General features: G+C 45.0%; 1 protein-coding gene across 1 annotated transcript in view; it reads left to right on the top strand.

Annotated features, from left to right (window-relative positions):
• LOC149459965 (fibrinogen-like protein 1) overlaps positions 1-12,878 on the top strand; it is a 35,498-nt gene that overhangs the window by 6,604 nt on the left and 16,016 nt on the right. The window contains exons 3-4 of the mRNA XM_089680343.1: positions 5,992-6,208; positions 8,213-8,372. Of these exons, the coding sequence (XP_089536469.1) occupies positions 5,992-6,208; positions 8,213-8,372 (377 nt within the window). The remainder of the gene's footprint in view (positions 1-5,991; positions 6,209-8,212; positions 8,373-12,878) is intronic.

Genomic DNA, 12,878 nt, shown 5'->3' with positions numbered 1-12,878 from the left:
TCTGCTGCAATTGCCTAGGAAATCGGAAACGGAAGTTGTCCTCTTACCCACCCTCCCCGAAGTCTTGTGGGACACGTGATAGGTACCAGAAGACGACGGAGCCATTCAGGAAGCGCAGCGCTACTCCCGCATGCGCAGTGGGCACCCAGCTGTGAAGCCGCAAGCTGTCACAGCCGGGTGCCCACACTGAAGATGCCGGCACCTGGAATACAGGACGGCTGGTGAAATGGGCTGCGGCGGGGGCAACGCGTGATCATGGGACAGGTGAGTGGCTGTTTTTTAAAAGTCAGTAGCTACAGTTTTTGTAGCTGCTGACTTTTATTTTTTTACAGAGTGAGCGGAACTCCGCTTTAAGTCTGCAAACTTGCTTAGTAATTTCTAAACCATGTCAAGTAGTGACATCTACTGGATACCAAAGGTACTGGGTAAAGGTAGATTTTTAATACAGGAATACCACGGTTTACGATCACCTCGGTTAACGTAATTTTCGGTTTATGAATGAAAGTCCACTGAAAATAATGGCTGGGTTTACAAATTTTTTTTGCAATACAAACAGATTCATTGGTTTTCAATGCATTTACAAATTTTTTTTTATCATGTCCTTTTGTCCTATCATGTACTTTTTTCTGACCTCGGAATGGATTAATTGGTTTTCAATGCATTCCTAAGGGAAACCATGTTTCGGTTTACAAATTTTTCGCAATACAAAATGCATGATCCCCAGCCCCCCACGACATAAAAATGTACTTCATATCTGATCTGCCATTTTTAAATTACAGCTACAGATCTTAGAAATATTTGATGAATTTCTATAGTAAATGTTACATCTGCTTGACCCAAGCTGTCTTTTTTCTTCTGCTCTCTGGAGAGGGTGAATGACTGATTTAATAAACAATTCCCTCATCGATTACCGAGGATGATCTGGTTCGTCTCGCTCTTACATGCTCTCCACTTACTCGACTCCCTTCAAATGATGACTTTAGTCATAAAATCCTAATTTGCCTTGGCAGGAATTGACCCCCTGCCCACACTACAGAGAAATGACATAATTTGCCAATGCATGTACAGTATGGTCAATGAGTAACCAATTGCAGATGAATGTGCCTAGATTTGATAATTTGTTAAAAATATGTCCCTCAGAAAACCCTCAGAACTAAAGATGGCCATACACTGGTAGATTTTCAAACAAACATTAGGAGGAAATTGTTATCAATACTAGGGTTGCACCAATACTGTTTTTTTATCAGTGAGCACCGATACTTGTGCTTAAGTACTCGCCGGTACCGTTCACCAATACCTTTGCATTGCGAATTGATCCTATACAAAATGAATGGCTTAATTCACACTGCAAATCGCATTGCACCTGCAGTGAAATCACACGTGATTCGGACAGGAATTCTACCTCATTCCTGTTCATATCACATGAGATTTTTTTTTTTTTTTTTATCACGTAATTTTTCTTAACCAAATTTTTTTCAAAAGCAAAAATAAAAGTTACAAAGAACTATATATTACAAAAATAAAAGTAGTAACATGCAATTCTTTAAAATGCAGTTTGAGCCCATTCATTTTGTATGGGCTCAAATCGCACCGCAAAGGTATCAGTTTCACGTATTGGTGCATTTGCACAAGTATTCGTGCAAATACTTAGTATTGGCACCGATACCGGTATCAGTATCAGTGGAACCCTAATCAATACACTCAATGACTTGAGGAATGACATTTGAAGAACAAATAAGGAAATTATGTGTGACATGCGTTGCCCATCCATGTGTTCCTTGCTGTGAAGGGCAGTTATAGACTGGAGAAGTGGCCATTTATTGTACTGTTGCATTTTTGGTGAGGGGGGGGGAGCACTGGACACTTTAGCTGCCATTGTGCTACATGCTGGGTGTCCAGTGCTCTCCTGTACCTTTTAAGGAGGGGTGGGCTCCCTCAAGTTCATCTGCCCTTGATCTATCCATTAAATACATGTGCCTCTACTATGGTGGCTCCCAAATTTTGTAGGGTTAGGAACTACAGAATATCAGGGTGCCGTGACGAGGCTCTGTAGCTTACGTATGTATTTGCAAATGTGTGCTAACTAAACCCTTGTTTTTAATGCATACTGTTAGACAAGTTAATTCGGTTTGTTTGCATGCTGGCTGGCAAGTTGAGCTGGGAACTTTTCTCTTTTGTTGTTTAACATGCGTCGCCAGTCCATGTGTTCCTTGCTGTGAAGGCCAGTTATAGACTGGGGCAGTGGCCATTTTGTGTACTAATAAATACATTCAATGACTTGATGAATGACATTTGAAATACAAATAAGGAAATTATGTGTGCTTTTAACATTCGATATTGGAGTCAGGGGCAGACTGACCATTTGGAAACTCGGCACTGCCCGAGGGTCCCGGGGTCAGTAGGGGGCCCCATGAGATGCCCCTGGTACCTTTTTCATAGGCTTTTTTTAATTTGGGCAAGGACACAGGGGCCCCATGATCCCCTATTGCCCGGTTGCCCCATGAGTTGTCAGTCCGCCCCTGATTGGAGTGCATGGACTTTCCCAATAAATAACCCCGTTCACTTTTAGAAATTTGTTAATTCAAGAAAATGTTTCCATTCTGCTCCGTTGAATTTTCTCATCACTGAGGTTGAATATAAACATCAATTCAACTCCACTAAACTGGCCATACATGGATCCAAATTCAGACAGTTTAGCAGGGAATGGACGAATTTCGATCCACATATGGCCACTGTGATTGAACAGAAGTCGATCTACCAATCGACTTCTGTTCAACTGCCCTCTCAGACAAAAGCCCCTCGATCAGTGTAACAGGCAATAGGCTACAGCACTGATCTGTGTATTCTGGTGGTTGGGGAGTCTCCCCACTGTAAGAACACAATAGCACAGCAGGGAGGATTCCCCCATCAACTTCAACTTTGTGGATGGGGGAATTCGGTCAATTTACTTTGTTCAAAGTGCTGGCTGAATGTAAGAACTGACCCATGTATGGCCAAATTACCAGTTAAAAAAATGGAACGATTGTTCTTAATGGAAATAATTTCTAACAAAATTCTTCTAGAGTATGACCAGCTTTATAATGGCCACACACAGTACTATGTAATTCACTTGCATTGCTTGTAATTATTGGATCATTTTTGTCCTTTCTGGGGTACCATATTGCATACCTCAGGCCATTATAGGCACTTTCTGTTGAGAAATCTCAGTGTAACTAGGGCTTAACCTTGTACTCTCCTACAGAGAACTGGTAAAATGTACCGAATATAGTGATAAAAGAAGGTAAAGCGAGCGCTCAAAATAATTTGAATATATAGAAATATATATAAATAGCAGCTAGAACACCTGAGAGAATCACAATAACCTCACTTACTAATAGTAAAATAAATGAATAAAGTGCAGCGCTTAAAATATCAGATAAATAGCAGATAAATGGATAAAAAATCATCTATAATTCATCTGAATAATAGTTTAAAAGTTCATGCAATCAATAAAATTCGTATATATAGCACCAATAGGAACTTCCACAATTTCAGGTGATTCGTAAAAGCTTGTGACAGATATATGGCAGAAATGCGCACTCACTGACTGCACATAGGAAATGCGCAGAAATAACCATCAAACGAAGTGTGAACCAGCAGGTAAAATATGAGGCATCCCTCAGGAAAATGTGTCATCAAGCTTGGGTGAAGAGAGCCAAAAAGAAATGAAGTGCCAATAGTGCAGTATTTTGGAACTTTATTGAATGAATAATATAATTGTAAAATAGAATTTGTAGGGTGCAAGTACATAAAATAATGCCAAGTAGTGAAATAACTACAGGTACTTGGCATTGTTTTATGTACTTGCACCCTACAAATTCTATTTTACAATTATATTATTCATTCAATAAAGTTCCAAAATACTGCACTATTGGCACTTCATTTCTTTTTGGCTCCCCATTGAGGGGATAATAGATCCGCAGCACTACTTCCACTTTATTCAACATCCAGAGGAGGGAGCCCTGTCATCTAGGTTGTTATATCCATACATCCTTAAGGGAGTCCTCTGAGTTCAGCAGACCGTCTCTTCACGCAAGCTTGATGACACATTTTCCTGAGGGATGCCTCATATTTTACCTGCTGGTTCACACTCACACTTGATGGTTATTTATGCGCATTTTCTATGTGCAGCCGGTGAGTGCGCATTTCTGACATATATCTGTCACAAGCTTTTACAAATCACCTGAAATTGTGGAAGTTCCTATTAGTGCTATATACAAATTTTATTGATTGTATGAACTTTTAAACTATTAATTAGACAAATTATAGACAATTTTTTATCCATTTATCTGCTATTTATCTGATATTTTAAGCGCTGCACTTTATTCATTTATTTTACTACCGAATATACTGCATGTCTTTGTTTCCCATGTATTGTGGCAGATCTTCAACTCCTTAGAATGATATCTGCCTGTTCGTTGGGTCTGACTTTGGGCTGCCTAATTGATATAATGTAGCAACTTGCTACAGTATATAATGATATTAGTGGTATCTTCTATCTACTGTTATATGTGTGCATGGTTGCATACTCAACTGTGCACTAATGTTAATGGTTTAAATCAGTGGTCTCCAAACTGTGGTCCAGGGATCGAATGTGGCCCTTTGCATACTTTTGTCCGCCCCTTGGGGTGCTATTCCTCATACTGATGCCGACACTGACAACAATGGGGCAATAATTCCTGCACTGACACCAGTGGGGCACTATTCCTCCCACTGACATCAATGATGGGGCATTATTCCTTCCAATGATGCCAATGATGGGGCACTATTCCTCCCACTGATACCAATGATGGGGCACTATTCCTCCCACTGATACCAATGATGGGGCACTTTTCCTCTCACTGACACCAATGATGGGGCACTATTCCTTCCACTGATACCAATGATGGGGAACTATTCCTTCCACTGATACCAATGATGGGGCACTATTCCTTCCACTGATATTAATGATGGGGTACTATTCCTTCCACTGATATTAATGATGGTGTACTATTCCTTCCACTGATACCAATGATGGGGCACTGTTCCTTCCACTGATACCAATGATGGGGCACTGTTCCTTCCACTGATACCAATGATGGGGCACTGTTCCTTCCACTGATACCAATGATGGGGCACTGTTCCTTCCACTGATACCAATGATGGGGAATTATTCCTTCCACTGACCCCAATGATGGGGCACTATTCCTTCCACTGATATTAATTATGGGGCACTATTACTCCCACTGATACCAATGATGGGGAATTATTCTTTCCACTGATACCAATGATGGGGCACTATTCCCTCCTCTGATACCAATGATGGGGCACTGTTTCTTCCACTGATATTAATGATGGGGCACTATTCTTCCCAATGACACCAATGATGAGGCATTATTCTTCCCACTGACCCCAATGATGGGGCACTATTCCTTCCACTGACATCAATAATGGGGCGCTACTGCTCCCACTAACACCAGTTATGGGGTACTATTTCTCCCACTAATAACAATGATGAGGCATCATTCCTCCTACTGACACCAACAGCGGGGCACCATTCCTCATATTGACATCAATGATGGAGCACTATTCCTCCCACTGGCACCAACAATGGGGCACTAATATTTCCAATAATAGATGGGAAAAGATGGGACATTGTTTACTTTCACTGATGTCAGGACATTTTCTACTCCCACTGACCACAATTCAGCACCCCTAAATTCTGAAGGACAGTAAACTGGCCCTTTGTTCAGAAAGTTTGGAGAACCCTGGTTTAAATGTTTGCTGTACTTTTAAGGCTGATCCAATCAACTAGAAACCCAAAGCATTCCATAGGGCAGTGAAAAAGGTAATGATAAAAGATAAATACAATAAATGTAAAAAAGAAATGGATCTGTCATGTGACTTCAGGTTCAGTTTCTACATTTTTGGATTTTACAGCATTATTCATTTTCTTCTATTTCTTTGCGGAAGGACCTAGAAATTTGCCAAATAGACAATGCTAAACTGCAGCACCGGATCCAGATTTTGGAAAACATGCTGGAGCTGGGGAAACTTCAGCTGAAGGACCTCAAAGAAAACAATTATCACTCAATCAAAAGCAAAGTGTATAAAAACAGCCTGACCAAAAGCCTACTGGAGGATGTCCAGCTGCCCTCTACCTCTGGGAACCTTATTGTTTATAATAAAGGTTGGTGACTTTCAAAGCTTTAAGCTTTATTTATATGAAGGGAAGAATCTGATTGAAGGCTATAAAACACAAGTACATTCACTCATAAAGACATTATGAGTTGGACAATTTGTAATATAGTAGGCCTCAAGTAAGGCCCCAACATTACAAAATAGATGCACTTTATTTTCTGATGTTTGTTCTCCCAAGATGTCTTCCAGAGTCCATGGCAAAGGACACGCTGGTGTCATGCATGACTCCATCATATCCTAGATAGTGCAAAAGGGATAAACATTCCCTGCAAAACAATTCTAAATAAGGAACTAAAGATGAGTGGAGGCATCTAGTGGTGGTGGAAAGTAGGAAATACATGCCTAACACCCTGTTAAAAACATGTCCGCAATCCCTGAAATAAGACCACATCCTGCAACATGTTTGCAAATTCAGATCACCTGACTGTCTCAGACTGAAAAGTCGCTGCATCTCTGCCCCTCAGCAACTGCAGGTATTTAACCGTAAAACACTTGTTCCACCTGTGAACCGCTGTGTTTCTCCTAGCGTGTACGTCATTGTACTGAAGTATGAGTTGGCAAGAGGAACCACTTCAATCAGAGAGGAGCAAGTTTTTCACACACACGGAAATATAGAAAACTTGATGCAGAAAGGAAGCAGAGGCTTCTCAAAAACAGAGTCTCTAGAAAGATAAATATAGAGTGGCATATTCTCCATGGGTACAATGTGTGCTATGCACACGGGCCCCAAGGAGGGGGACACACTGTGCCCTCACACATTATACTGTATAACATGGGGAAGTGCCGTTGTGTTCTCTGTCTTTGCTGCATCTGTGATTAACAATTGCAGCTGCAGCAAAGGCCCATCCTGCTGGGAGGGCAGGTTGCTGTTTCCATGGGGAGGAGGGCTGTGATTGGCCACTGCTAATGTTAATAACAATCCTGATAGCCCCACCTAAGGGGCAAGCAGGAAGAGAGCCCACACTAAGGAAGGAACCACCACGAGTTCAGGGATGGTGGTAAGCTGTGCAGGGGAGGGCTGTGTGGCTGTACTGTGGGACAGAGGGTCACTTACCACTGACCCCTGAACTCTGCACCACATATTACTGACCTATGAACTCTGCGTTACTTACTACTGACCCCTGAACTCTGCGTCACTTACTACTGACCTATGAACTCTGTGTCACCTATTACTGACCTATAAACTCTGCGTTACGTACTACTGACCCCTGAACTCTGCGTCACTTACTACTGACCTATGAACTCTGCAACACATATTACTGACCTCTGAACTCTGTGTCACCTACTACTGACCTATGAACTCTGCGTTATGTACTACTGACCCCTGAACTCTGCATCACTTACTACTGACCTATGAACTCTGCGTCACTACTGACCTATGAACTTCGCCTTACAACTGACCTATGAACTCTGCATCACTTACTACTGACCTATGAACTCTGCGTTACGTACTACTGACCCCTGAACTCTGCATCACTTACTACTGACCTATGGACTCTGTGTCACTTACTACTGACCTATGAACTCTGTGTTACTTACTACTGACCCCTTGAACTCTGCATCTCTTACTCCTGACCTATGAACATTGTATCACTTATTACTGATCCCTGAACTCTGCAACACATATTACTGACCTATGTACATTGCATTACTTACTACTGACCTCTAAACTCTGCGTCACTTACTACTGACCTGTGAACTATGCATCACTACTGACACCTGAACTCTGAATCAATGATTTCTAACCTCTGAACTCTGCGTCACTACTGACCCCTGACCTCTGTATCCCTTACTCCTGAACCTTTGCATCACTTACTCCTGGACCCCTGCACTCTGCATCCCTTTAAGCCACAGACAATATTCTACAACCCTAACAGCATGGATGATGAATGCTCTTCTACAGCCACCTTTCTTATGAACCTGCTGAATAGCTTGCCCTGCCAAGTATGGTGTATGAATACAGTATGTGACGTCTAACTTCCATTTTCTACAGATTGTTCAGCAGTATTTGAGAGTGGAAGAAAAGAAAATGGCTATTATCGCATACTACCCAAACCACTCACTGAACCAGTCACTGTTTTCTGTGACATGTCTGATGGAGGGGGGTGGACCGTTATTCAACGTCGCAGCAATGGCAAAGTCAGTTTTAACAGGTACAAGAAGTAGTACAAATCTACAATTGAACAAACATTGTTTTCTGATAGGTGATGGAAGAATAGTGTTACAAATTGTGATGTGAGGGTCTTTAGCTCTCTTGGTAGATGCGTTTGTACAGTAAGTCCATGGCAGACAGGAACTATAGTTAAGGGCCCAGTAACTCACTTTTATTAAGAAAGAAAAACAAAGTCTTTATAATCTAAAGTTTCCCTCTCCAGGGTTTCAGCTTTGCAACAAACAAAAATGCAGATCCACCTGGCTCTTAAGCTCACTCAGTTTTAATTGCAGTACCCTGCTGCACGTGCCAACTCTTAGCCCCTAGGAACAGGTTCTCTTGATACCCCAGGTGCTCTCACTCCGCTAAGTCTCACCCTCTGGCTCCCCTGGACTCTCTCAGTTTACTCAGCTCCAGTGTCCCAGACTCTTTCAGCTGGCCCAAATCTCTTGGTCCAATGGCCTGGAGCCTGCCCCACATGGAGTGCTGTCTCAAGGATATTGCCTTGGTCTACAAACAGGAGCACAACAACAGGAGCACACCTCTCTCCTGGTTGCAACAACTCCAACTCCACCTACACTGAGCTATGATCAGATCTGCCTTACAGTATAATGACCCTGCAGACCTGTGCCCTCACACAAGCTACAAGAGTCAAGCAAAACCTGGACACAGGATTGAAGTTTCCATCCCACTCAATACTCTTTGGAACCTTCAAGCTCCCGTCCCGATCCAGGACTACCAAACTACTACTGGAGAAAGCATAGAACACTCCATTCACAATCAACCTACCAGAACTTCTCAAACTGCAGTTTTGAGAATCCAGTGTCACTTTTATGTCCATTTAGATAGTGGCATGGTCTCACACTGTCACAATATGTATAGAGAAGCTTTGACCAAGAGGCGAGGTGATAACTTGATCTCTGAGGGTATTTCTAACGAATCAGAGGTGGATTGCAGTCATAGTATATTATTATATTATTATACAGGATTTATACAGCGCCAGCAGTTACAATACAATTTGGTACAAGAGCAACAGAGGGCCCTGCTCGTTAGAGCTTACAATCTAAGAGGAAGGATTGAGTGATACAAAAGGTAATGGGGGATGAGCTGATGGAGGAAGTAAAACACAGTTTACTAGTTAGAAGCAGGATAGGCTTCTTTAAAGAAAAGGAGATTAGGAAATAGTTGAACAGATTGGGGTAGGGAGTTCCATAGGGTGTGAGAAGCTCGGGAGAAGTCCTGCAGGCGAGCATGGGAGGAGGTGACATGCGAACTAGAGAGCAGAAGGTCTTGGGAGGATTGAAGAGAGAAGTTTGGTTGATATTTTGAGACCAGGTTGGTGATGTAGCTGGGGGCAGAGTTGTGGATGGCTTTGTAAGTTGTTTAGTATTTTGAATTTTATTTATTGGGTGAGCGGAAGCCAGTCAAGGGATTGGCAGAGAGGTGTAGCAAACACTGAATGGTTGGTAAGGTGGATGAGCCTGGCAGCATTTATGATGGACTGAAGGGGTGATAATCTATGTAAAGGTAAGCCAATGAGGAAGGAGTTGCAGTAGTCGAGGCGAGAGATAACAATTAGAAGCTTTGTTTGTGGTTTCATTGGTTAAAAAGGGTCGTATTCTGGAGATGTTGCGGAGGTTAAGGCAGCATAATTTGGACAGGGATTGGATGTGGGCCTGAAAGGATAGTTCAGAATCGAGGGCTACCCCTAGCACCCTGGCTTGCGGGGACGGGTTGATAGATGTGCTATTGATTTTGACCGAGAAATCAGGGGAAGAGGCACGTGGGGGAGGAAATATTATGAGCTGAGTTTTGGATAGATTGAGTTTTAGGAAGTGGTGTGACATCCAGTTTGATATGTCTGTTAGTAAATCAGTGATACGTGAGGAAACAGATGGGGTGAGCTGAGAAGTAGAGCGATAGATGTGTGTGGTATTGGAAACCATGGAAAGTTCTCAGCTGACCCAGGGAAAAAGTGTACATCAAGTATAGGAGAGGTCCAAGGACAGTGTCAGGAATGGACCGGCCAGCAATGGTGGGACTCACCTGCCTTTTGATCTGCAGTACCAGGGCTGGCCAGTGGGTGCACCCAGCAATCAGAGACTCAACCTTTCAGCCAGCTAACACCTGGAACTGATGATACTGGTGTATTTAAGGGATGGCCAGACTTGCAGACTCTGCCTTGGTGTTGTGTTTGTACTGGGCCCTGTATCTGTCCTGCATCCTGTTTAGTATTGCACTGCGTTTATGTTTGTATGGTTAAATTATATTGTTTATCACATACCTGAAGTCTGCGTTTCCCTGCGTCAGTCACACACCTCTGGTCACACCTGGGAGCCCTGACATTACACCAAGGCCAATCCTGACCAGAAGTGGCTGCACAGGGAAGCCATCTTGGCTTGTTGCTGGGAAGGATGGATCTGGATGAGGTTGAGTATTTATCTCTGCTAGTGCTTGATGACAGAAAATATGCTTATCAGACTCTGAAGGAGTATACCCGGGATGAACTGCTAGAATGTATACGGCTCGCTCATGTTCTAGTAGATCAGGGCACAGATTTCTCTATGGTGCAGCCATTGATTAAGGTTTGTGTTGAGTTGGTTTCATCTGGTTTCCCCGAATGCAGGGATGAATTTTTGCCACCATTTAGTGCAGACCAGGTAGAGTCCCTGGTGTGGTTATTAGAGGATGATGTGGGTTACTTTCTGGAGCGTTATTCTACATGTTCACCACAGATACTAAGAGATTGTATAAACGCAGTGCAGTCTTTGGTCAGACAGGCTTTGTGTAAGCTCAGCTTTGTTCAACCCCTACTGCAGACATGGACAGACTTGTTGCACCCAGCCTCAGTCAGCTTACAAAGACCCAGTCCTGCTTCTAATCTATTTCCTCAAAGCTCTACTCCTGTATTCCCAACAACTCCCCCAGTTACAGCCCAGTATACTTGGCTATCTACCGCATGTCGGTACCCTGTTCCCACTCGCTGCACCTATCCTGCCTTTAACCCTGTAAAAAAGCCCTCTGTAGCAACTGCTCCCTCCTCTGTCCCATCCTCCAGTTCTTCTCTGTCTCCAGCTGCTCCATTTGTTTGCAGACCTGCGTTTACTTGCAGTGCTCCAGTAGTTAAAACCAGAAAAAAGCGAAAATTCTTTCCAACCAATACCATCCTGCCAGTATCTAAACTGGTGAACCTGCCTTCCGTGGTTCAGCCTGATGCCTGTACTCAGCCTGATGCCTCTCTTCTGCCTGATGCCTCTCTTCTGCCTGAAGCCTCTACTCGGCCTGAAGCCTCTACTCGGCCTGATGCCTCTACTCGGCCTGGAGCCTCTACTCGGCCTGGAGCCTCTACTCAGCCTGATGCCTCTACTCAGCCTGATGCCTCTACTCAGCCTGATGCCTCTACTCAGCCTGAAGCCTCTACTCAGCCTGAAGCCTCTACTCAGCCTGAAGCCTCTACTCAGCCTGAAGCCTCTACTCAGTCGGACGCCGGCATTCAGCCTGATGCCTCTACCCAGCATGATGAACTGATCCAGCCTGACGATCCTATTAGGCCAGTTGACTCGATGCCCGCTGTTGATCCAGATGATCCGGTACCTGATCCGGTGCCCGCTATCGTGCCAATTGACTCAGAGCCCGCTGTCATACCTGGTGACTCGGTGCCCACTGCCTTGCCAGATGACGCGGTGCCCGCTGGCGAGCCAAATGACCTGATGCCTGGTGACCCAGGGCCCGCTGTCATACCTGGTGACCCGATGCCCGCTGTCGAGCCAGACGATCCAATGCCTGGTGACCCGGTGCCCACTGTCGTGCCTGTTGACTCGGAGCCCACTGCCTTGCCAGATGACGCGGTGCCCGCTGTCGAGCCAAATGACCTGATGCCTGGTGACCCAGTGCCCGCTGTCATACCTGGTGACCCGATGCCCGCTGTCGAGCCAGACAATCCGGTACCTGATGACCCGGTGACCACTGTCATGCCTGTTGACTCGGAGCCCACTGCCTTGCCAGATGACGCGGTGCTCGCTGTCGAGCCAAATGACTTGATGCCTGGTGACCCGATGCCCGCTGTCCAGCCAGACGATCCAATGTCTGACCCAGTGCCCGCGGTCATACCAGTTGACTCGGAGCCCACTGCCTTGCCAGATGACGAGGTGCCCGCTGTCGAGCCAAATGACCTGATGCCTGGTGACCCGATGCCCGCTGTCCAGCCAGACGATCCAATGTCTGACCCAGTGCCAGCGGTCATGCCAGTTGACTCGGAGCCCACTGTCGTGCCTGGTGACTCGGTGCCCGCCGCTTCGCCTGGGGGCCCGAGACCTGTCGCTCCGCCTGGGGGTCCGGCGCCCGCCGCTCCGCCTGAGGGCCCGAGACCTGTCGCTCCACCTGGGGGTCTGGCGACCGCCGCTCCGCCTGAGGGCCCGAGACCTGTCGCTCCACCTGGGGGTCCGGCGCCCGCCGCTCCGCCTGGGGGCCCGATGCCGGTCGCCCCGCCCGGGGACCCGATGCCGGT

Source organism: Staurois parvus, unplaced genomic scaffold (assembly GCF_062004578.1).
Source record: "Staurois parvus isolate SC_StPar_1 unplaced genomic scaffold, SC_StPar_1.0 ptg000242l, whole genome shotgun sequence".
NCBI classification, from domain to species: domain Eukaryota; kingdom Metazoa; phylum Chordata; class Amphibia; order Anura; family Ranidae; genus Staurois; species Staurois parvus.
This window is presented reverse-complemented; position numbering and strand designations above follow the sequence as displayed.